General features: G+C 44.4%; 1 protein-coding gene across 6 annotated transcripts in view; it reads left to right on the forward strand.

The window, feature by feature from the left end:
- The first annotated feature begins 4871 nt into the window (after positions 1-4871).
- The window catches only part of LOC102447375 (SLAIN motif-containing protein-like), a 70301-nt gene continuing 49316 nt past the window's right edge, over positions 4872-25856 (forward strand). For 2 of the 6 annotated variants that reach the window (XM_075941206.2, XM_075941208.2), the window contains exons 1-2: positions 4998-5119; positions 8125-8841. In XM_075941206.2, coding sequence (XP_075797321.2) covers positions 5025-5119; positions 8125-8841 — 812 coding nt within the window. In that variant the 5' untranslated portion in view covers positions 4998-5024. The other 4 variants (XM_075941207.2, XM_089781708.1, XM_006111330.5 and 1 more) reach the window with 4 other exon arrangements.

Below are 25856 nucleotides of genomic sequence, written 5' to 3' on the forward strand. Positions count from 1 at the left end.
GATTGTCCAGTCCTGGACTACCTGCCTCCATCCCAGATTTTGTGGTCATTGGAGGTTCTCTCAGGGTCTGCTATGTTGGCTACTTGTGCAAAGCCAGGGCAGCACAGATAGGGGGCAAATGCATGTGTCTGCATGGTTATTATCAGCATTCAACAAAGCAAAATCTGTCAGGACACCACACTGGTGACTTCTGACATGAAGGAAGGAGGGCAAGGCAGGGCTTGACATGCTTGTGCACGCAAGTCCACGTTTTCTACCTCCAGGCCCAGCATGATGCAGGTAGTCCGGCATGGAATATGTTAGCAAATGCTTTCCTCTGACACTTTCAAGGGCTCAGATATGAATCATAGAACACTAGAACTGGAAGGGACCTTGAGAGGTCATTGAGTCCAGGCTCCTGCCTTCATAGAGGACCAAGCACTGTCTAGACCAGGGGTTCCCAACCTTTTTTGGTCCCCATACTCCCTTGGCTCTTAGTAAATTTTCCCGTACCCCCTATTCAATATGAAAGGAAATAAATTCTAGACTCTAGAATCCACAACTTTTTTCACTAACACTACTACTTTTGGAATATTTCAATTAGGATAATCTAGTTATTTACCAAATATTCCCCGTACCCTCTTGACAAGCTTCTTGTACCCTCTGGGGGTACACGTACCCCAGGTTGGGAACTCCTGGTCTAGACCATTCCTAATAGATGCCTATCTAACCACCTCTTAAATACCCCCAGAGCTGGAGATTCCACAGCCTCCCTAGGCAATTTATGCCAGAGTCTAACCACCCTGACAGGAAGTTTTTCCTAATGTCCAACCTAAACCTCCTTTGCTGCAGTTTAAGCCCATTGCTTCTTGTCCTATCCTTAGAGGCAAAGGAGAACTATTTGTCTCCCTCCTCCTTGTGACACCCTTTTAGATACTTGAAAACCGCTAGCATGTCCCCTCTCAGTCTTCTCTTTTCCAAACTAAACAAGCCCAATTCATTCAGTCTTCCCTCATAGCTCATGGGCTCTGCTTAGACTGCAGGCTTCTTTTGGAAAAACCTTTCTTTGGAAGAGATCTTCTAAAAAAAATTCCACACAAAAAGAGACCTTCCACACACAAAAGCACATCTGCTTTTTCAAAAGATAGTGTCCACACTGAATGGATGCTATCTCGCATTTAAGCTGTGAGTACTAAGGCCAGAGTGGCCACCTGGGCACCTGTGCCTTTTCCCCTTTCCTTTTTTGAAAGAACTCCCTCGTCCCTGTCCACACATGCCTTTTTCTGAACGAGTTCTTTCAGAAAAAAGGCTTCTTCTTCATAGAAAGAGGATTACTAACTCTGGAAAAACCTCTCTGTTCTTTCAATTTACTTTCGGAAGAACGCGATTGCAGTGTGGACGTAACTCAAGTTTTGTCGGAAAAAGCGGCTGTTTTTCCGACAAAACTCTGTAGTGTAGACATACCCATGTTCTCTAGCTCTTTAATCATTCCTGTTGCTCTTCTCTGGACCTTCTCCAATTTCTCTACAGCTTTCTAGAAAAGTGGTGCTTAGAACGGGACACAATACTCCAACTGAAGCCTAATCGTGCAGAGGAGAGTAGAAGAATGCCTTCCCATGTCTTGCTTACAACACTCCTATTAAGGCATCCAAGAATTATGTTTGCTATTTGTGCAACAGCATCACACTGTTGCCTCATATTTAGCTTGTGGTCCACTATGACCCTTAGATCCCTTTCTGTAGTACACCTTCCTAGACAGTCACTTCCCATTCTGTATGGATGTGTCTAGACTACAGAGGTTTTTTTAGAAAAAAAAAAAAGGCCTTTTTTTGAAAACACTTCCCCTGCACCTAGACCACTGCTGCATTCTTTCGAAAATACGTGGCAGTTTTTTTGACTGTGGAAAACCTCGTTTTACAAGGAATAACACCTTTTTTCGAAAGTGCTCTTTCAAAAAAAGGCACTATTGAATGCAAACTGTGCTTTTTCAAAACCGGGCATCTAGACTGCCTGGCTGCTCTCTTTCAAAAAAGCAACTTGCTTTTTCGAAAGTACTGGTTGTAGTCTAGATACTCTTTTTCAAAAGAGGCTTTTTCAAAAATATCTTTCGCAAAAGCCTCTTTTGAAAGAGGTTTGCAGTCTAGACGTAGACACTGTGTGAAACTGATTATTCCTTCCAAAGCGGAGTACTTTGCATTTGTCCTTATTCAACTTTGTCCTGTTTACCTCAAACAATTTCTCCATTTTGTCCAGATCATTTTGAATTATGACCTTATCCTCCAAAGCACTTGCAACCCTTTCCATCTTGGCATTATCTGCAAACTTAATAAGCATACTCTCTATGCCAATAGCTAAATCATTGATGAAGATATTGAACAGAACCGGTTCGAAAATAGACTCCTGCAAAACCCCACTTGTTATGTCTTTCCAGTGCGATTATGAGCCATTAATAACTACTCTCTGAGAATAGTTATCCGGCCAGTTATGCACCCACTTTATAGTAGCCTCATCTAAGTTGTATTTACCAAGTTTAGTGATAAGAAGATCATGTGAGACTGTATCAAATGCCTTTCTAAGGTCTAGGTATACCATGTCCACAAGACTTGTTATCTTATCAAATAAATCTATCAGATTGGTTTGACATGATTTGCTCTTTATAAATCCATGCTGGCTGTTACCTATCACCTTATTTTTTTCCAGATATTTGCAGATGAATTCCATAATTACCTGCTTCATTATCTTTCCTGGCACAGAAGTTAAACTGACTGGTCTGTAGTTTTCTGGATTGCTTGTATTTCCCTTTTTATAGATGGGCACTATATTTGCCTTTTTCCAGTCTTCTGGAATCTCTCCCATTTTTCAGAATTTTTCAAAGATGATAGCTAAAGGCTCAGATACTTCCTTTGTCAGCTCCTGGAGTACTCAAGGATGCATTTAATCTGGTCTTGGTGACTTTCAGACATCTAGTTTTCTTAGTAACATTTAACATATCCTTTTATTTATTTTAACTTCTAAACCTACCCCATTTCCACTAGCATTCACCATGATAAGCATCCTGTCACCATCAATCTTCTTGGTAAAAACCAAAACGAAGACATCATTAAGCACCTCTCCCATTTCCAAATTTCCTGTTACTGTTTCTGCCTCTTCAACTGAGCAATGGGCCTACCCTGTCCTTGGTCTTCCTCTTGTTTTTAATAGATTTGTAGACTGTTTTCTTGTTATCCTTTATGTTTCTAGACAGATTTGGCTCTTTTTGTGCCTTTGCCTTTCTAATCTTGCCCTGCATACTTGCATTATTTCCTTATATTCATCCTTTGTAATTTGACCTAGTTTCCACTTTTTATATGACCCCTCTTGGATCTCCTGCTTAAGCGTAGGTTGTCTCTTGCCATACTTTCTTTCCTATGCAATGGAATAACTTGCTTTTGAGCCCTTAATAATGTCCCATTGAAAAACTGCCAACTCGTCCGTTGTTTTTCCTCTTAGTCTTACTTCCAATGGGACCTTACCTACCAGTTCACTCAGATTACCAAAATCTGCCTTCCTGAAATCTATTCTCTGTTTTGCAGTTCTCCAGTTCTCCCGTCTACCGTTCCTTAGAAAGATGAACTCTATGATTTCATGAACACTTTCACCCAAGTTGCCTTCCACTTTCAAAGTCTCAACCAGTTCCTCCCTATCTATTAAAATCAAATACAGAACAGCTTCCCTCCAGTAGCTTTTTCAACCTTCTGAAATAAAAAATGGTTTCCAATGCAGTCCAAGAATTTATTGGACAGTTTGTGCCTTGCTGTGTTAGTTTCCCAACATTTGGCTCGATAGTTGGAAGTCCCCCATCACCGCCAAATCCTGTGCTTTGGATGATTTTGTTGTTTAGAAAAAGCCTCATCCAGCTCTTCTACCTGGGTAGGTGGGCTATAGTAGACCCCTAACATGACATCATCCTTGTTTTTTACTCCATTTTACCTAACCCAGAGACTCTCAACATATCTGTCTCCTACATCCCTCTCCATCTCAGTCCTAGTGTGTACATTCTTAATATATAAGATAACATCTCCTGCCTGTTCGTCTTGCCTATCCTTCCTGAGGAAGCTCTACCCTTCTATACCATGTGTATTATCGCACCAAGTGTCTGTGATACCCACTATGTCATAGTTGTGTTTATTAGGACTTCAAGTTCTTCCTGCTTATTGCCTATATACAAATGCAAGAAGTATGGGTATCTAAGATACTGATTTGATTTGCTTCCCAGTTCTGCCTAATCCCTTCTCTTTTTTTTTCTATTCTAGCCAATATTCCCTCCCATTTCTGACCAAACTCCCAGGTCTCTATAGGTAAGCAACCCCCAACTCAAAAAAAGGTTCCACATCTCTGAGATAAGGGGTCCAGGTTGCAACCTGAAGAAGTAGGTTGTGCCCATGAAAGCTAATCATAGGGCTGAAAGAGACCTCAAGAGGTCATCGACCCTGGCAAAAGCAGAACTAATCTCAACCAGCTACTATCTGCATTGTTTTGTTAGTCTCCAAGGTGCTGCATGACTATTTGCTGTTTAAGTTTTTTCCAGTTACAGACTAACATGACTCCTCCTCTGAAACCCCCAGCAGGAGCCCCTACACTCTTCTACAACCCAAATCCTTGCCCCATTCCAATGAAAATGAGCGAGGGGAAGGAGAACAGAGTGAGCAGGGGTGAGGCCTCACACATGGGATGGAGCGGTGGGCGGGGCCTTGGCCAGGAGTGGGGCAGGGCAAAAGGGTATTAGCTCTTCTGAAATTAGGAAGTTGGCAACCCTGGAGTGCATATGCATGCACATGGACATGCATGATGTAAGCAAATTTCACTCCACGATTTGCATAATATCTGCAGGCTGATTTGCATAATTTGCATGCTGCTTTGCTGGGCGCCATCCCGAGCCGCAAAGCGTCTCCAGCAACAGCCCAAGCGAACTGCGCGCGCGCCGCCTGGGCGCTAGGGCCTCGTCGGCCGGGGGCGCGCGCGCACGGCAAGGTAGGGCCTTATCGGCCGTGGGGGGCGGGGTTTGAATGCGCGCGCGGCAACTGGCCCTTCCCCCTCCTGGAGCTAATGAGGCTCCAACGGCAGCCGGGGAAGGCGGCAGCTGGGGCCGGCGGCGCAGGAGGTACCGTGGGGGAGGGGCGGGCTGGGCAGCGGCGGCGTCCTGGCCCCTTGTCCCGCAGCGAGTCCGGGGCCGCTTCTCGGAAGCGCCGCGCCCGGCGCCTCGGCCGCGGCCGCCGAGCTCGGGGCGGGGCGGGGCGGGGCGGGGCTCACCTGCGCGCACAAACCGCTCCAGTGCCCGTGTCTGCGGGGGGGCCCCGCGCGAGCGAAGCCCTGAAACCCTCCCGCGCGCCCCTCACATCGCTTGGCCGCTGCTCGGAGCCGGGGGTCGAGGGAGGGGGACGCTGCACTTACGGGTTGTGGCTCCAGCAAGTCCGCGTTCCCCGGCCGGACCGGCCTCCGCGCCACTTGAAGTGGGGTCAGTTCAGCGCCTCCTGTTCAAAGCCTTCACAAACAGCCTCCGTCTGACTGCTCATCAAGGGGATAGCACCAGCAGCTTAAACCCGCCCCTTGTCCTGGGGGCTGAGTACTGGCGCTACAGATAACATGCGGTAACGGAGATGTTAGTGGGAAAACAATATTCCGTTTCTTTCAGCTTTACGTACGTGTTTGACAGCCCTCTACAGTCTTTTTCTCTCTCAAGTTAGTGTCCGCCCCCCTCCCCCCCGCGAAGAGTGATGCGAGAGCTTGACTATAAAACCACAGAAACGGGCATGGATTCTAACGTGTAGTACCTGAAATGGTGTCAGTCTGTTTTAATTGGAATTCAAGTGGACTGTGTCCTTGTAACTTCTGTTGTTTTTTCCCTTCTTCATCATAAAATAGATGTGGCCAGAATTGTCCTCTCTGTGTATGTGTTGTATGGGACACTAATTGGAAATTACAAGGGAAGCTTCTAAATGAAAGTTCAGTTTTGGGACTAAATTGGCTGTTCTTTTTATATTTCAAAATCTGTAAATTATTTAAGTAGGGAAAAATCAGAAGTCTTTCTGGATAATCTCTGTAAGTAAATATGCAGCTCAAATATCTTTTTGTATCATTTTTGTATAGTTCATAGAATCATAAAACCATAGAGCTGGAAGAGACCTCAGAAGTTCATCAAGTCCAGCCCCCTGCTCTAGGCAGGACCAATCCCAACTAAATCAACTCGGCCAGGGCTTTGTCAAGCCGAGACTTAAATACCTCTAGGGATGGGGACTCCACTACTTCCCTAGGTAACCCATTCCAGTGCTTCACTACCCTCCTAGTGAAATAGTTTTTCCTAATATTCAACCTGGACCTCTCCCACCTCAACTTGAGACCATTGCTCTTTGTTCTTCCATCTGTCACTACTGAGAACAGCATTTCTCCATCCTCTTTGGAACCTCCCTTCAGGAAGTTGAAGGCTGCTATCAAATCCCCCCTCACTCTTCACTTCTGCAGACTAAACAGACCCAACTCCCGCAGCCTCTCCTCATAGGTCATATGTTCCAATCCCCTAATCATTTTGGTTGCCCTCCACTGGACCCTCTCCAAGCATCCTTTTTGGAGTGGGGGACCCAGTTATAATTGACTGGTTAAGAAGTATGAGATAGTGAATAGGAATAATGAAAGTGCAGGATGCATGTTTTTCTAGTGTGCATGTGTGCAATTTAGGTGTCGACTGAGAGAAATGGTTATATACTTACCCTTTTCTTAGTCAATACAACCACCATAATTGCTTGAAGACAAAATACAGTAATTCCTCATTTAACACTATAGATATGTTTCAGAAAATGATCGTATAAAGTGAAAACGTGTTATGTGGGGTCAATTTTCCCATTGAAAATAATGGAAAAGGTGGTGTCTGTTGGAACCGGGACATAAGGTTGGGGGAGAAAGGGGACTGGGTTACAGCAGGGAGGGGAGGTGTTTGGCTCTGGGGAAGGGAAGGAGAGAAGAGGGGAGGGGGATTGGGTTGGAAGTATGCCCCTTTGATGGGTCTGCCGGGACCCGCACTGCATCCAGCTGGGGGGGGTTGCCGGGGAACAGCGCGGCGAGCACCAAACCCTCCGCCGCTTTGCAGGGAGGCGGGGGAAGCCCTGCACAGCTGCTGGCGATGGGCCGACTGGGGAAACCCAGCCACTGGCCTGCAAGTGGGGGTGGAGGAGAGGGGGCAAAGCATCTGGTGAGGGGGAGTCAGCGGGGAACGGTGTGGCAAGCGGCAAACCCTCTGCCACTTCTCAGCGAGGCAGGGGAAACCCTGCGCAGCTGCTGGGAATGGGCCAGCTGGAGAAATAGTGTTATTCTGGGGACGGTCATGTAATTCAAAAAACATTCCCTAAAAAAGAGATTGTGCTATTGCAAAAACGTGTTAAGCGGGCACGTGTTAAATGAGGAATTATTGTATATTGGAGTCTGTAATATGAGGTCTGATAATTTATTCCTTGCTCGGAGAGCTTACCTCAAATTTTAACTCTGCAGCAAGAAAAAGCATGCTAATAAAAACATTACTTAATGATTACTTACTGGTGTTCCACAATAAAGATGCTATTATTACTGATTTAATATAGTTAGTGCATCACCTTTTACCAAAGCCAATAGAAATATTTTCTGAAATGTTTTCCAAGTGTTAATTCTATTTATTGCACAAAATATTTTACTATTTTTCTTAATGTTTTGCATTGTCTGAGATGAGCAACTTGCTGTTTCTTGGCTTCCTTCAGTCAATGATTATTTTTTCCAGTGTAGTTGTATGTAAACAGACATGAAATTGAACCAGTTTCCTTGCATGTAGTCATTTACAATAGTTTAATTTCCGTAAATGGTTGCATAGACCAACAACTTGAAAAGGATACATTTAATACATATACTGACACATGTGGGACCAAACTTTCTTCAAAATACAAGTTCACCTTAATATAACTATCAAAGACATTGCTTCTGAAACTCTGTGATATAAGTGTATTAAATTATTGAGTAATATCGTGTTGTGGTTGGAAAATGTTTGAAGCCGATGTTGGATTAATGTACTTAAACTGATGGTGGCAGAGCTAATCTCTAGCATATCATCATGCAATTAAACATCTGTTTCTTTTTTATGTCCTTCAGTGAGGCTGAGTGTGTCTTGAAAATGGTAATTCCTGGGAGTGCTCCTGTCATACACCAGGACCATGCCATTGAACCTGACTTGGGACGGGACTCAACAGAGAATTCTGCAGTGGGACCTGAGATACAACCAGGTACTGATCATGTGCATCCAGAATTGGAGGAGGTGCGAAAGCTGCAGGAGCTAGTGAGAAGACTTGAGATCCAAAATGAGCAGTTGAGAACTAGGAGTCGCAGAAATGTTCTAGGGACAAATACCGGTGTGGATAATAACCTAGAGCTCAATGGAATGGAAATTAACAATAGCATCAACACAATAACAGAGAAACAAGAACTACAGATAATGGCTGATGTACATGACAAACCAAGTAAAATAAGAACAGAGGTGAAAGAGAGTGACTGCTTAAAGAAAGGTATGGATACACAAATACATTATAGCTGCCCTAGAATTACTGAGAGAGTCTCTCCCAACTCAAAACACATGAATGATGCAGAAATACAGAATGAAGAACAGCGGACATTAATACTGAATCTGAATAGAAGTAGCAGCACAGAACTTGTAGAAGATTTACTCAACATAGGAATTCACCCATCATTTAAAACAAGTGAACAGAATCCAAATGAAGAGAGTGGAGATTTAGGAAGCCTCTTGAATCACACTGGTCTGGATGAAGTGGAAGTGCTAGAACTTGAGAACTGCAGTGAAGAAGAGGACAGCTGGTATGTATGTTAGTGCTCTTGAGTATTACAAACATTCTGTGATACAAACTACAGTGGGAATTTCCATGTTAAACATTCTCCAATCTGATTCCATTGTAGCATGGAACAGTGTATATTATTTTCATTTTGGAGCAAGTATTGAATTGTTAATATTACTATTGGTTCACAAGAGTCCTGTGAAATTAGGACAGAAATAGTTTAAATGATTGAGGATAAACAGATTAACTGTAACTGGAGAATTGGTCTGAAATCAACAAAATGAAATTCAGTAAAGACAAATGTAAAATACTTCACTTAGGAAGGAAATAAAGCATAGCTACAAAATGGGAAATACGGTACACTTCTGATAATCCGGCACCTTTAGGACCCAAGGAGTGCCGGATTATCAGATATGCCGGACTATCGGAAGGGGGGGCTATGAGGGGTCTGGGGTGGGGTGGGGTGGGATGCCACCCAGACCCTTCATAGCCCCCCCTTCCGATTGTCTGGCTCTGTCCCAAACGTCCCTGATTCAGCTGCTGCTGGTCAGTTTCAGTAGTGGCTGAATTGGGGAAGCCTGTGGCAGAGCAGCTGGGGTGCTGCTGGGTTGGTCCGGTAGCGCCGCCCCTCAGCGCTGCGAGAGCAACCCGGCAGCATCCCAGCTGCTCTTGGGGATGCCTGGGGCAGAGCAGCTGGGGTGCTGCCGTGTTGTTCCCGCAGCTCTGAGGGGCGGCACTACGGGACCAACCCATTAGCACCCCAGCTGCTCTGCCCCCGGCTTCCCTGATTCAGCTGCTGGTCAGTTTCAGCAACAGCTGAATCGGGGAAGCCGGGCGCAGAGCAGCTCCAATTGTCCGGCTGCCCGGAGCACTTCCGGGTTCCCGATGGTGCCGGACCATCAGGAGTGCCGGAGCATTGGATGCCGGACCAATGGAGTTTTACTGTAATGGGCACAAGGATCTGGGGAATATAATGAATCTCAAATTAAATCTGAGTCAACAACATGATGTACTTACAGAAGAGTTCTCTGTAATGGCTAGAAAGGTAATTGTTCTGCTCTACTTCTAGGGGGGGTGGTGTGTGTGTGTGTGTGTGTGTGTGTGTGTGTGTGTTACCAGTTTCACTTTTGCTTGCTAAGAAGATGGCATTGAGAACTAATTTCAACTCTTCAGGAGTAGCGTTGGCTAGACTAGACTTGTAGCTTGACTAGAAGTAGAGCACATTGTAAGTATCTTAAGATGTCATTGCAGTCAAAGACTTCTAGATATGTTTAATGTGGTTTTCTTACAGTTATGTATCTGCAAATCGACCAGACATCAACCCTGTACGGTAGTGAAAATATCTAAAGAAAATCCCCGGGTTACAACAGCCCGAGTTGTGACCCCCTGCACTTACGACCATTTTTGGAGTCCCCCGACTCACCTCCTCGGCCCACATTTACGACGGCACACGGCACCTATTGTAAATGTGGGTTCGAGTTATGACACCCCGACTTGTGACGCTTCCCCAGGAACTGATCATGTTGCAAGTCGGGGGCTTCCTGTATTCCAGAGTAATTGCTCTGGACAAACAAACCTTAGAAATAAATGGGTTATAAACTGGGTTTATATTGCATTTAAGAAATAGATAAACATTTTTGTTTGCATATCACTAATATGGGGACAAATATCTTTGACATTAGTTACAATTAAAATCTGAGATTGTATTATAAATATACAGGGAAACAATTATCTTTCAAATGACATGGTGCAACTGTCTCTTCTAGTTAGCTTATGGAACAGATGAGACTCCATCCAGTTAAAAATACTTCTAATCTAATTTCTTCATGCATGTTTAAGGTCTCTGTGTTAGGGGTGTTAAAATGTGTTTATTTAGGCAAACATTTACACATAGGGTGGGGAGCCAGCTTTTAATTCGGCTCCCCACACATTAGGGATGTAAAAGTTCAGTCAATTAACCGATAAGCAAAAGTTTATAGGTTAATGCTGTAGACTACATGCATTTCCCTCCCCCCGCCAGTACATCTTTTAGCAAGCTGGCCAACAGCCTGGCTCACTCCTGGCTTGTGACAGGTCTGGGACCTACTCTGCTGCTGCTCTGCTTTTAAAGTGTATTAGTAGCCAGACAGGCAGGCAGCCTGACTCAGTCCTGGCTCATGCTGGGTCCTGGACCTTTCTGCACTGTGGCTCTACATTTGAAGTATATTAGGAATCGCATGGGCAGGCAGCCAAGCTCGTTTCCAGCTCATGCTGGGTCTGGGACCTCAGATGGCCCCTAGACAGGAGCTGCTGCCACCCCTCACTCCCGCTTTTTTATCAGAGGCAGCAGCACTGGGCGACAGGCAGCCTGTCTGGAAAGGGAGCTGGTTTTTAAACTGGTTCCCCTTGCTGACCAGTTCCTGCCTGGTAACCCATGCTGCTGAGTCTGTATCAGAGGCAGCATTGCGGAGTGGAAGGGGCCTCCTTGAGAGTGAAGTCAGAGCACACTAGCTGTTGGCTCCACCCCCGGGGACTATAGAATAGTCAACTAATTGATAAGAATTCATGAGGTTACTTGACTGTTCAATTAACCGAGGTTTAACATCCCTACCATGCCTACTGGCTCCTGCCTGCCCCCACCCCTCACTGTTACCTCTGATACAGAGGCAGCAGTGTGGGAGGACTGCATGTAACTGTGAAGGTTATGAACCCAGCTCATTGGTTAACTGTGTACACATTTACACTTTTACGTCCCTACTATGTGTACTAGTTGCAGTACTTGTAGCATCTTGCTTGCAGACATTTCAGCAAAATGTCTTTTTTATTTTTTAAAATTTGTTTCCACTGGTTTATCTCCCCATTGAAAATATTTTTGGTAGAATGGGAAGTTATGGTGTCCCTAGCTTCTGTTTGCTAAAGGCTGGAAATGGATGACAGGAGAAGGATCACCTGATGATTACCTCTTCTGTTCACTGCCTCTGGGGCATCTGGCATTGGCCAGTGTTAGAAGGCAGGCTACTGGGCTAGATGGACCTTTTGTCTGACTCATTATGGTCATTCTTACTTCTTATTCTTGCCATCTGTGAAAAGTATATTTTATGAAGCCTAACTTTGAGCCAGATTTGATTATCGCTTTAAAATGCAACTGTTGGCACCTTCAGAATGCTTAAAAATGAGTAACACTTACTGGACTATAAAACTATTAAAGTTTGTTTTTTGTGACACTTTCAGCAAGTGTTTAATAAGGACCGTGTATAGCAATGGCACTTTGAAGTCAAGACAAATGTGAGAGATACAAAATTTTGGTTGATTTCTTCACCTGGACAATACAGGTCAGGCTCCACATGCAAAATGAAAAGGCATTACAGATATCTGTGTACATACTAGGGATGTAAAATTCTGTTTAATAAGTTAACTGGTTAAATTATATGTTTAACCAGTTAACCACTTAAACAGGGGAGGGATGCTCAGGCCAGGCCCACTGTGGTTGAAGGTTGTTCTGGCTGGGTTGGGCCACTGGTTAACTATTGACATCCCTAATATACATGCGCCAATGTTAAAATTTTAATAAATGAACCTAGTGAAGTCCAGTGATAATGTTAGTTATGCCTGGGAGAAATATGTTCACTTTTTCTTAGTACAGTAGATGATTTGTGTTATCAAGGTTCACCAAAACAGATGCAGACCCGACCCCCCAGCAGACCAGGGAGACGCGGGCAGCGGGACTGAGACGCGCCGCGGTCCCGCCGCCCGGGTCCTCCGCGGCTTTGCTCCGTGTCTCCCTGGTCTCCTGGGCCCCCCTCAGCAGACCGGGGAGACGCGGAGCACCTTTTCTCGCCCCGGAGGACGCGGGTGGCGGGACCGCAACGCGTCGGGGGGGTCCCGCCGCCCGCATCCTCCGGGGCGAGAAAAGCCCCGTTCGTAAGTACGGATCCTACATAAGTCGGATCCGCGTAACCCGGGGACTGCCTGTAGCTTCTTTGACACTGACGGGAAAGACTACACAACACGCAGGCCCCATTTAAGTCTGTTCTGCTGATATTAATAAAATGCAATATTTACCTTATTTTCATCCATATGACAGCACTTTTAATGAGCAATGACAGTTCAGGATTTTAACTACTAAAACGCATATCAACAGAAGACCATTATATTGACTGCTTTTTTGTTTTGGCTCCTACCCACGGGCCATGTGTTGAGCCCCGCATAAACCAAAACCGCACCATGGACCACAGACAAATGGGCCGCTTGTGGCCTACAGGCCGTTTGTTGACGAGCCCTGTGCTAGATTATGGATGTTGCTTGACCAGAGACCCCCAGCTGCAGAGGTTGCCAGCGGCCTGTGGGGGAGGGCATTCTGGGGGGCAGCTGGCCGGTGGAGGGTGCCATCATCAGGCTGGGAGAAGAAGAGCCCAGCAGGCGGTCTGGGGCAGCACATTGGCCAGGCCACAGCCAGGAGAAGATCTCCAGGGCTGTGTCCAGACTCGAGTTTTTTTTTTTTTAAAAAGTAGCCTTTTTTCGAAAAAACTTCACCTGCATCTAGACTACAGCCGCGTTCTTTCGAAATTAAATCGAAAATGCGGCTTTTCTTTCGACGGCGGAAAACCTCATTTCACGAGGAAGAACGCCTTTTTTCGAAAGTGCTCTTTCGAAAAAAGGTGTTCTTGAATGCAAACAGGGCTTTTTCGAAAGAGAGCATCCAGACTGCCTGGGTGTTCTCTTTCGAAAAAGCGGCTTGCTTTTTCGAAAGTACTGCTTGCAGTCTAGACGCTCTTTTTCGAAAGAGGCTTTTTCGAAAGTATCTTTTGAAAAAGCCTCTTTTGAAAGAGGCTTGCAGTCTAGACGTAGCCCAGGAGAGCCCAACGCCTGATCTCCCCTGGTCTGGCAAACTCCCTTATTCGGGACCACTTAGGTTCTGAGGGTGGAAATCCAACCTGAATTTTCCTGGAAATTTATCAATGCTTGTTACTTCAAAAAAAATAGGTAAAAATAGGTTCAAAAACTATTATTTTTTCTGGGTAAATATCAGGGTTCATTTTGGCAGATGGAAGGATGGGGAAAATGTATTTAGTAGATTAATGCTTTGAATGGAATTTAATGAGTGGTTTTAGTTCTGCAATAAACCACAAAATAGTGTTACTTCTGAGTTTAAGAAAATAATATATCTCTAATTCCCAAATAAACTCTATTTGAATACACACTTTACTAGTTAGATTTAGATCTATTAGTCTATAAATATTTACATTTAATAATTGGACCATGGCGTTTGCAGTGCATATACTAAACTTAATCCTTTTTCCAGTTTGTTTTTTAATCCTTCTCTCCAATACTTCCTTGTGTTTTAAAACCTATATTCTGATACAGATTTTTATTCTGTTCCCATTTTAGTGTGTCAGATCTTTAAACCATTGTCCACTAATAGCTTGGAATATGTACTTGGTGAGAGTGAGGCTCTTCAGTCTGTTAGCATGTGCATGTATTTCAGAGCTTGTTGTGTTGATTTTCTAGATTAATGCATAGCCTTGCTTCAACAGGCAGCTTAACATACACAGACTAATGCTATATCTGAAAACATATCTCTTGCCTGGTACTGTATTTTCCTAATAAAACAACTTATTTTTTATATATCTGAGTGGTACAAAAGTACAGTGAAAATTGGCAAAAATAAGACCTGAGATTTTTTGGTAAAAATCAAATTAAACTGAAAATGAAGGGTTTTATTCATTTTTAGGAATGCTGCCAATCTGTGGAAAATGCAATTATGTGGATGACCTTTTTCTACTTAGTATATTTTTTGTCCTCCTCACTCTAAAATGTGGGTCGGCAACCTTTTCAAACCAAAGAGCCAAACTACATCAAAATTCAGAGCAAGTGGTCGACAAAGAGCTGTATAAGAATGCCCGGAATTTGCATGACTGAAAATATACAATGTAATATTATTGATAATTGACATGACGATTATCTGTATTCACAGACTTTATTTAATAGGATTTCTGCTGCTGTATCTTTTGCACATTTAGTTGAAGTTTACATCATAATCGATCAAATCCAACTTCATGCACGCATTCAGGCTGTCTTCTGTCAATCTTATAGTAGTGGGCTCGTGATATGGGGATGCAGGAGTCTGGGCTGGAATATGAGGGGCTTAGGGCAGGAGATTGTGGTGTATGATGGACTCGGCACAAAGTTGTAGTGTGGAGGTGCAGGAGTGTTATGACATGGGACTGGGGATGCAGAAGTCTGGGGATGTGGGAGGATGAGAGGTTCAGGTATATGATGGACTCAGGGTTGGTGTGTGCAGGAATGTTATGATGCTTTGGCCAGATGGTGGGGGCTAAGCCCTAGTTAGGGGCTTGTTGGCCAGGCTTCATTTATAATATATAATGTCAAACACGAAAGGTTTCAACGTTGTTTTTATTTATGGCAGAGGTGGGGAAACTTTTTTGGGTCGGGAGCCACTGACCCACAGAAAAATCAGTTGGGGGGCCACACAAGTGAGAAGCAAAAACAAAACAAAAAAATCCCCAAAACCAACCCTCCAAAGCCACCCGACCCTCACTGATGTGACCGCCAACTGAAATACCTCACTCTCCTGGTGCTCCAGACCCATAGTGGGGGAGGGAGGAGACTAAGTTTCAAGGCCTCAGGCCAGATTTATTCTTCTGGGGTTCCAGGGTTAGTGGATTTTGTGGGCCCCCCTAGGCTCTGGGGTGGGGCCAAAAATGAGGGATTAAGTGTGCGGGACAGAGCTGCCAGTGAATGGGATAGGGGTGAGAGTGCAGGATCTGGGTGGGAGGAGGTGGAGTGTAGGAAGTGGTGAAGGTGGGAGGTTTATCCAGGGGGCAGGCAGGCTACCTGACAAGGGGGCAGGTAGCTGGCTGCCTGGACAGAGGGCAGGTGTGTCTGGGGGAATTCTGGCCAGAGAGCGGGGGGGGGGGGAGATTGGGGTCGGGGGGAAGGCAGGAGGTGTCTGGTCAGGGGGCTTGGGACGGGGGATTTTGGCCTGGGCATCTGGCCAGGGGGCTGGAAGCCGTGGGGATTTTGGGCAGTGGTGAGTTTGGCCAGGGGGCTGGAAGCTGGCTGTTTGGCTGGTGGGGGGTGTGTGAGCGGATGGGGGTCTGAGCATGAGGATGTGGGGGGGGGGGGCACTTGTTTGCGTGCCACGTGGCAGCCACTGTGTAACACACCTCCTTCTGCTCCTGTTCCCTGGAAGCGTCCCCTGCAAATCCTTCTTGGAAAGTGTTTCCCGGAGGACGAAAAAGGGTGATGCGCATGGAGCCATTTTGGCTGCTTGTTTCATGCATGTGGAGGGAAGGAAAAGCTGTCTCACCGAGACATTTTTTGCTTCGCTTCTTCCCCCCAGGTTGGATCTGGCAGAGGGCCTCAGTGCTTTCTCCTTCTGTCCTCCCACCGCCCCCTCCAGGAAGCTGGCACTCACGCTTCAGCCTTGGGTGGAGGGGAGAGGGAGAGATAAAGGCCGTAGCGCCAGTGCTGGCTCCCTGCTGCAGGGCAGTAAGAGCTCCAGGAGAGCCATATCTGGCTTGTGAGCCATTGGTTGCCGACCCCTGCTGTAGAACTTGCCTTGCAAACTTTAACAATTGTTTTCCTCCTGTGCTCCTGTGAGGGAGGGAAGTATTATTAGCATTGGGGAACAGAAACAGAGAATTAAATGACTTTTCCAAGGTTGCATATTGTCTGTAATCAGGAGCGGCCCGAGGCCGGCTGCAGCAGCTGGCGCCCTAGGCGGGGCGCCGACTGTGGCGCCCCTGCCTGCACGGCCGTCAATGACCATGACGTATCACGGGGCATCCTGGCGCCCCATGACTTCATTATCGGGCGCCCGGGCCGCCTAACTTGCCTAGGCTCACGGGCCGCCCCTGTCTGTAATAAACTGAAACCAGACTTCCAGAATCCTAGTCCATCATTTTCAAAACAAAACTAACTTGCACATCTTGATGTGTGGTTATGGACTTAAACAACAGAGGTGTCTAACTTTTTGTCTGTAAACAGTGTCATTGTGTCTTCAAAAGCATATTAAGTGTGCTTCTTTCAAGTACAATAAAGGAAGAAGTACCATTACAATACTACATCTAAAGTCCCTTAACAGATCTGACTTCGCTTGCAAAAACTGGGTGAATTAAGAACAAATAACTTTCTTTTTAAAAATGATATTAATTACATCAGAATTGAACACAAAGCATGCTAAGGCCTAAACTACTTACAATAACTCTTTAAATATATATACAAAACTGAATTAGAGGTTGCTTTTCTGTTTAAAAAAGATATTTTTCCCCTGACTAACTTTCCAGGTCAAGCTTTATAAATAGGCTGCCCTATTGTGCCATAAGTAAGTTAGGAGACTGATACATTTTCAAAAGACTTAAGCGAGTATGAACTTAAGTGCTTGCCAGCTTACACTGAGGCATATTTTAAAATGTTCACAGGCTGACCTAAACATAATTAGTGAATCGCACTGTTTTATAAAGCATTGAGTTACAAATATAAATAAAAAAGTTGGTTAAAAATGAAGGCCTGGTGGTCAGTTATTTAAAACACTGTGATTTAGATCATCTCTGGTTTAAAATCAACAGGGTGAGTTAAAAATATAATAGCATTTGTACAATATAGTCATGTAGTGCTACTTTTTGTATACTTTGACTTATTTGTGGTTATTTCAAGCTGTCTTTTTGAGAGTCAAGATGGGTGAAGTGGTATCTTTTTGTTGGATCAACTTCCTTTGGTGTGAGAAGTAGGTTTTGGGACCAACATCGGTATTACTACACTGTAAACTACTGTTTAAGGTGGCTGTTTCATTAACCAGTTCATTTGTAGAACAGATGTAAATTCAGAGTAGAGCTCTGCTAATAAATGTTTCATAAAGCAGTTTCTTAATCTAGTCTGATGTTTAGTCATTCAGTAGAAGCTTATTTCTATTAAATCTATAGCGAACATTTTACAAGTTAAAAGAAAAATGTTAGGCTCTCTCAGTTTTAGTAACCTGTTTTACTAGAGTGTGTGCTGAATTTTCTATAGAGATGAATTTGCCTTCTCTATAGTAACTTTATAATGTGGTACAGTTTGAAACTATCTTTAGTGGGGCTGTCCAGTAGGGTGGGCATGTAGTGGCTGTGGGGTGCCCAGCATGACAACAGTAGCTGGGCGCTGCAGAGAGCCCAGTGCAGTAGCAAGAGCCCGGTGCACGCGGAGGCGGTGGGGGCTGCAGGGCAGCAGCGGCCAGCAAGAGGCGGGAGGTGGCTCGGAGGCTGGCGGTGGGGCCAGGACTGGAGGGAGCTGGTGGTAACAGGGGCCAGAAATGACCTCCTCATGTCTGTCAAAATCCCTCATCCGGAACTGCTCAAATTCTTGTTTTATCAAAATCTAAGACTGCTATTTCTATGCAAATTCTTAGATTGCCGGTGATTTTATTTTTTTGTTGGAAATTTAATGTCCTTGCAATTGTTTTGGGATGCAAGTCTTACTGCATTGTACTAGTGCTGTGGTTCTGTTTGGGCTTTTAAATGAACGTTGTCCATCTTCTCCACTGAATGAGACGGGTCCTGTGAGGGGGAAAAAAACCATGATCATGTGATTAAAGATAGATCCTAACCTAATCTTCCCCCCTATCCCCCAAAAAAGTGCAGCTTGCAAAGCCTCCCCCGTGGCTCGCAAAGCTGCCCCTCCAAACGACCCACAGCATCCTGTGCTCACCAGGGCGGAGGAGCTGTCCGGTGGTGATTCAGAATGGCATCCGCAAGATGGCGGCGGCCAATGGGAGCCTGATATGACCAAAAAGCCTAAGACCATGTTTTTTAAAGGGGCAGCGTCTTTTTTTCCTCAACAATTCCGGTGCGGCTCCTTGCATTTTTTCCGCCACTGTTTCGGCTCTCTTTGTTTAATGGGTTGGCCACCCTGTTCTAATCTATGACACCAGGGGGCCAAATCAAGATTGCAAAGGCAACTTTAATCCTGATATTTTTAAACTTTTGAGTGCTGGACTCAGCAACTGTAATGTTCTTTTAGCATTATCTTTACATACTTATAGTTCATTAGTAGGGTTGGAACCTTTAGCTCTACAGTTCTCCACTGCTTGAGCTGAAGAAGTAGCAATAGTAGGTGATCATCCTCTCTGGAGAAAAGCACTAGAGAAAGATGATCAGTTTTGCTGGTGGGTTTCACAGACAGTTGTTGACAATGGTGTAATGGTGGTGCTCAAGCTCTAGTCCAAGATCTGGAAGGGATTGTGCTCTATTGGGGCAAATTCTTCTTCCCTGTCCACTCCAAACTTTCCTTATACTAGGCCTGTGTCTTCTCCACTCCTGGTTCCTTGTTTCAGTCTCATTCTTGCCATCTTAGTCTCTATCGCTAAGGCTTCTAATCCCAATCTGTCTTGCTTGCCTAGTCTCAGTTCCACTGCCCTCCTGGCTCCTCATCCAGTCTGTCTTCTCCAACACCACAGACCTCTGTCTCTTTGCCCAAGGTTCCTATCTTGGGTGGGAGGAGAAAGGGATATCCTTCTTGTGGAGGTATCAGAGGGGTAGCCGTGTTAGTCTGAATCCGCAAAAGCAGCGAGGAGTCCTGTGGCACCTTATAGAGTAACCAAAGTGTAAGCTTTTGTGGGCAAAGACCCACTTCATCAGATGCATGTAGTGGAAATTTCCAGAGGCAGGTATAAATATGCAGGCCAGAATCAGGCTAGAGATGACGAGGTGGATCCAATCAGGGAGGATGAGGCCCACTTCTAGTAGCTGATCTGGAGGTGTGAATACCAAGAGAGGAGAACCCATCCTGGACAATGATCCCTCACTTTCACAGGCCTTGGGAGGCAGGCCAGTCCTCGCCCACAGACAACCCGCCAACCTGAAGCATATTCTCACCAGCAACTATACACCGCACCATGATAACTCTAACTCAGGAACCAATCCATGCATCAAACCTCGGTGCCAACTCTGCCCACATATATACACCAGTAACACCATCACAGGGCCTAACCAGATCAGCCATACCGTCACTGGTTCATTCTCCTGCACGTCTACTAACGTAATATATGCCATCATGTGCCAACAATGCCCCTCTGCTATATACATTGGCCAAACTGGACAGTCCCTACGTAAAAGAATCAATGGACACAAATATGATATTAGGAATGGCAACATACAAAAACCTGTAGGGGAACACTTCAGGCTCCCTGGACTCACAATTGCAGATCTAAAGTTAGCCATCCTGCAGCAAAAAAAACTTCAGGACCAGACTTCAAAGAGAAACTGCTGAGATACAGTTCATCTTCAAGTTTAGCACAATCAACTCAGGGTTAAACAAAGACTGTGAATGGCTAGCTAACTACAAAAGCAGCTTCTCCTTTCTTGGTATTCACACCTTGAGATCAGCTTCTAGAAGTGAGCCTCATCATCCCTGATTGGATCCACCTCGTCATCTCTAGCCTGATTCTGGCCTGCATATTTATACCTGCCTCTGGAAATTTCCACTACGTGCATCTGACGAAGTGGGTCTTTGCCCACGAAAGCTTATGCTCCAACACTTCGGTTAGTCTATAAGGTGCCACAGGACTCCTCGCCACTTCTTGTGCCGTCTCTTTACCCAGCCAGCCTGACTTTTTTTCCCCTCCTAGTTCTTGTCATTTCTTTCCTCCCCTCCTTAACTCATTCTTCCCCCACCTGGGCCTCAGTTCTAGTCTCCCTCTCTTCCTTGAGTGTTACCTAAACAATTATATCCTGCCCTGTTGCAACTCCCATTGTTGATTTCCCTCTCTTCATCCCTTTTGTGGAATTCCAACTCTCATCGGACAATTTGTTCCAGCCTGTTCTTTCTCTCCCCCTTTGAATTGGCTTTTCGTCTGTGCATTTGAATCAGATTGCATCTGTCTCCATACTGCCTGTATGCCAGCTGGGAAGTTATTGAGAGGATAGAAGATACTGGGTTCCTGAACTCAGTTCAAGTGCCTGGTCCCACTTTAGAGTAGCTATTACAGGGAAGAGTCTTGAGTCCCTGTAGTCCAGGGCATGTTTCTACTTGGACACTCTCTAGAGATGGTCCATATGCAGTGCAGTCACATGTGGAGAAGTGTGAGGGGATGGAACATGCAGTGCGAATGGAATCTTTGGAAATAGCTGCTAAAAGCCAGTCTTTACTGAACATATGCAAATTTCAACTGAAGTTGGGCAGTTAAAACCATTTAAAATAGTCTTATAATAGAAAGTGTGGAGCAGCCTTGCCTATAAGTAGTAACCAAAATGGGTTAAATTAGAAGTTGTTTCCTCCTTTAAGTTTGTATTGCATGTGCAGAAAAAATCATCAGTTTGGTCTTCTGCATGATTAGTAAGAGTTTGGAGATCAGATTTTTGGTTGGTAGCTTCTGCTTTGGACTTACATTTCTTAAAACATTTTGTTGACCTAACATTGTGATTATTTGTGATTATTTTGTCAGACATTTTTAATTGAGACTTACAACCTTGTCAGTATAAATGACAAGTTTAAACGTGTAGATATTTGAAAGCTCAGGGCCAATATAAAGAGTGATTGAAATGAAGGGACAGAGTTAAAGGTTATTTCTGGACATTTAAATGCTAAAAAGTCATGAAGTTTGGTTAGACAGAAATGGAATATTAAAGTTATTTTTGACTTCAACTCTCTTCTGAAGATATCCTCTTAGTAAAGGTCTAGTTCTACAGGAACCCACTGATGTCCTGAGGGAGCTCTTCCACCCAGCTTCTAAACCAGTTACATTGTCTCAAAAAAATCACATTGATCAGAGATCCATATTATACATCCTGCTCAGAGATGAGTTACTATGTGAAATTTAACAGTCTTCACTTTGAATAGTTTTGAGGTTTGCATCGTGTCTCTTTGTTTTCATTTTTTTGGGTCTCTCTCGTAAACAGCTTCTCAAAGTGGTCTATCTGCTTGTACCAGAAATAATTAGTCTGAGAAACCTGGCTTCCTGCCATGTGTGTTTATCAAACTTGCAAGAAACTTTCTAAATAAATCTATATAAAGTAACAGTCATTACCTTTTACTTGTTGAAGGATTGCCCTTCAAAGAAGTCCATTTCTGTACTTAGCTATGTAAAAAAGCAATTTACAAACAAAGAAATTAACTAGCTGTGTATGTAACTAGAATTTAGCTCATTATCTTCTGTATCTCTTCCCACAACCCCTCAATCCAGTCCTTTTTTGGTCATTCCTTGTTATTTTACATCTAGTTTTAAAAATAAAAAAATTGTTTTAAATCACTGATTTGGTAAATGAACAAGCAGGAAACTTGATTTATAAACTACAGAGCTTGAGATCCAGGAGCAAATTTTCTGTTGCACTTTTTTTTCCCCGAGAGAATGTGTGTGAGAGTTGGTGGGTGAGCTGGCTATAGGGGAAGGTAGTAGATGGGAAGTAGGGAGAAAGAAAGAAGCAAAACACCGGGATACCATAGGGAAAAGCTGCAGTGTAATCTGTTGGGGCTTGTCTTCACCTATGTAGAAGATTGAGGCTGACGTATTTGATCATCCGGAGTTCAATTTAGCATAAGAACTGCTAAATCAAACTCATAGGGTGCTGATACGCCTCCTGCTCATAAGGAATACTTCCATTGTGGAGAGAGAGTGAAAATTCAAATTAAGGTACGTTGACTACAGCTATGTAATTAACGTAGCTGGAGTTGTGTATCTTAATTTTGACCTTCTCCTGTAGTGTAGACCTGGACTTAGAGGACAAAGTGAAGGTAGGGAGGGAAAAAATTCTGGGGAAAAAAAAACCAATGAGATACCTAATGAATTACTTTTTAATTGGAGGAATTTACCCCTTCACTGTAGCCCATACAAGTTTTTGTAATAGCCTGAATGTGTGGCACAGAATCTCTCTCAATGTATGTACAATAGTGTAAACAACTGTTATAAATGGCAGTCTTCTTGGGAATTAGCTTGAAGACTATACAGAATGGTGCTATACATTAAGACTATGTATCAGAGGCAGCAGCATGGGGCAACAGGCAGTTGGTCTGTGAGGGGAGCTGGTTTTTAAACTGGCTCCCCTCACGGACCAGCTCCCACAACATAGCAGCGCGGAGTGGCAGGGAGCTCTTCGAAGTGGGGCCAGAGTGCACTGGCTCCTGGCCCTACCCCCAGGAACTATAGAATAGTCGAGTAACCAATAAGAATTCATGAGGTTAATCAACTATTCAATTAACTGATATTTAACATCCCTAAATTCCAGCTTTTAGTGACAAGGCTATGTTGACATAGCCCTGTTGCTGAAAGTTGGCATGTGTGAATGCTGTTCCCAACAAAATATTTCTAGCCCTCATGATTGGCTTTTAGTTTGTCAGCCGGAGAGTGCTCTTGCTGACAAGGCAACATTTGCACTTGCCCGCTACAAAATATTTTGCCATTTGGGGGTGGTGGCAGCGTGTGAGAGAGACACCTATTAATGACAAAAAAAATTTTGTCAATCAATTGCATTTGTAGACAAAGCCTTAGTTATGTCTTCACTGAATTTTCAGAAGTACGGATTAAGAATTTGAGGTTGACAATGGTTGCAAGGAGTTTTCAGTATCCTCAAGCCTCTTCCCTTCAAAAAATACTAATGTCAGTCAGCAAAGGCACCACATGTGTGATAAGATGAAAGTGTTTATATTAAATTTGTAAAGATTTGAATATTTCAGGCAAAATACTATATTTACTGGCTTCTGAAAAGAGTATATCAACAGCATAACAGGAAGATGGAATTCTAAATAAAAAGGACTTTTACCATTTAAAATTTTTAAACATAAAATGTGTGCTGTAAGAGGAAGCATCTGATCCTTTTCTTTTTATAAATGAAGATTTATAATTTTTTAAAATAAGTATTGTTTCTGAGAAGCATTAGTTATTGATCAATAACTGTATGGACAAATAAATGGGATATATATGTATAAAGCCAATGTATTTCCATTCAGTATTGAACATTTACAGGATTTGAAATGTCTTCAACTTCAAAATTATATAATAATGGTTGGCCTTTTTCGTGAGGTTTTCTGGACAGAAGGGAAATGTTAATCAAATTTATAAATTTTAAATATCTACATATTTTCTTACATGTTCAGGACCAATTTGTAGCTTAAGTCCCCCATATCCATTTTTAATTTCTGAAAAAGAATACTGTGTGTCCCCTTTTAAATTGATTCTGGTATGCTCTGTCCTTTCCTAATAAAGAAATACTTGATCATAAAATACAATTGGAATGCTATTGTACCCCTTCATCAGTTGTAACTAAAGTCTCTCACTAAATCTGCTTTTACTGTTGTTACACCTATATTAATACACTATTTTGTACATACAGTTGGCAAAATCCTGTGTCCATGTACCGATATCTAAAACAGTTTATAAAATTGGTAACTAAAGTTGTATATAAAAAATCCTCCTTTGTTTATATAGAAAGCTATGGCTCACCTGATTACCATGTGTTCAGATTTTAGGGGCTGGAGAAGAAGTTAACTTGTTGCACAGTCAGATTTAAAAAAACAAGCTTTTGATATAGTGAGCTGGTTCAACTATACAGGCAGTCCCCGGGTTACGTACAAGATAGGGACTGTAGGTTTGTTCTTAAGTTGAATCTGTATGTAAGTCGGAACTGGCGTCCAGATTCAGCCGCTGCTGAAACTGACTGCCAGTTCTGACTTATATACAGATTCAACTTAAGAACCCCAAGTCAGCTGCTGCTGAAACTGATCAGCAGCTGATTCCAGGAAGCCCGGGGCAGAGCAACTGTGCCTTGGGCTTCCTGTAGTCAGCGCTGGTCAGTTTCAGCAACGGCTGACTTGGGGACGTCTGGGGCAGAGCAGCTGGGGTGCTGCTGGGTTGCTCCAGTAGCACCGCTCCTCGGCGCTACTGGACCAACCCAGCAGCACCCCAGCTGCTCTGCCCCAGGAGTCCTGATTCAGCCGCTGCTGAAACTGACCAGCAGCGGCTGAATCAGGACGCCTGGGGCAGAGCAGTTGGGATGCTGTCGGGTTGGTCCAGTAGTGCCCAGAGCGGCACTGCGGGACCAACCGGCAGCGCCCCAGCTGCTCTGCCCCAGGGTCCACAACAAAAGCCTGGTCTGCTGGGGGGGGGGCACACTAGCTGCGCCCCCCCCAGCAGACCAGGGACACAGGAAGCAAACACGCAGCCGCGGCGGGGTCCCCGCGCTTCTGAGGCTTTGCCAGAGCACTTACGAACGGGGCTTTCTCGCCCCGGAGCTCACAGGCAGCGGTCAGCCACCTCGAGCTCCGGGGCGAGAAAAGCTGCTCCCGGTGCCCCTGGTCTGCTGGGGACTGTCTTCAGCAGACCAGGGACACCACGAGCAAACCGGTTTGCTCCCGGTGCCCCTGGTCTGCTGGAGAGGGTCCCCAGCAGACCAGGGGCACCGGGAGCAGCTTTTCTCGCCCCGGAGCTCGAGGTGGCTGACTGCTGCCTGTGAGCTCCGGGGCGAGAGAGCCCCGTTCGTAAGTGCGGATCCGACATAAGTCGGATCCGCGTAAGTCGGGGTCTGCCTGTAATGGGATTTGGAAGTAAGAAATTACTGGCAAATCAATTTTAAACCTTTCTTGAACACACACAGTCTCTAAATAAATGCACACCTGATGTAGCACTAATTTCTCCACGTGGCAAATTTTGTTTTATCCATTGGGTAATGTGGACTTCAAGCTGAAATGTTTTAATAAAAAATGCTGTGAATATAAAAGGACATGTATATAATTTTGAATGACTTATTTGTGCAATAAATGTCATAACTTTTGCATCTGGAGTCTGGAATTCTACTGCTTCCTGGGCCTTGTGATACTCCATGTTTGCTCGAAGTATAGTCACACTTATCAAATTCAGTCCATTTTTCTGTCATGACATTAGAAAGATGCTCTCAGATTCTTCGAACCAATTAATACATCTGTGGAAAATATGGAGGAGAAATGGTACTTGAACCTAGAAACCTCTGTTAGTCTTATATTCTGTATGTATTTATACACTCTCCAGTTATACAGTTTACTGTATGTAGGCACTGCAGTGTATTTGAGTGGATCTTCACTGAAGTAGACTAA

The sequence above is a fragment of the Pelodiscus sinensis genome, chromosome 13, assembly GCF_052426305.1.
Source record: "Pelodiscus sinensis isolate ZL-2025 chromosome 13, ASM5242630v1, whole genome shotgun sequence".
Lineage (NCBI taxonomy): Eukaryota > Metazoa > Chordata > Testudines > Trionychidae > Pelodiscus > Pelodiscus sinensis.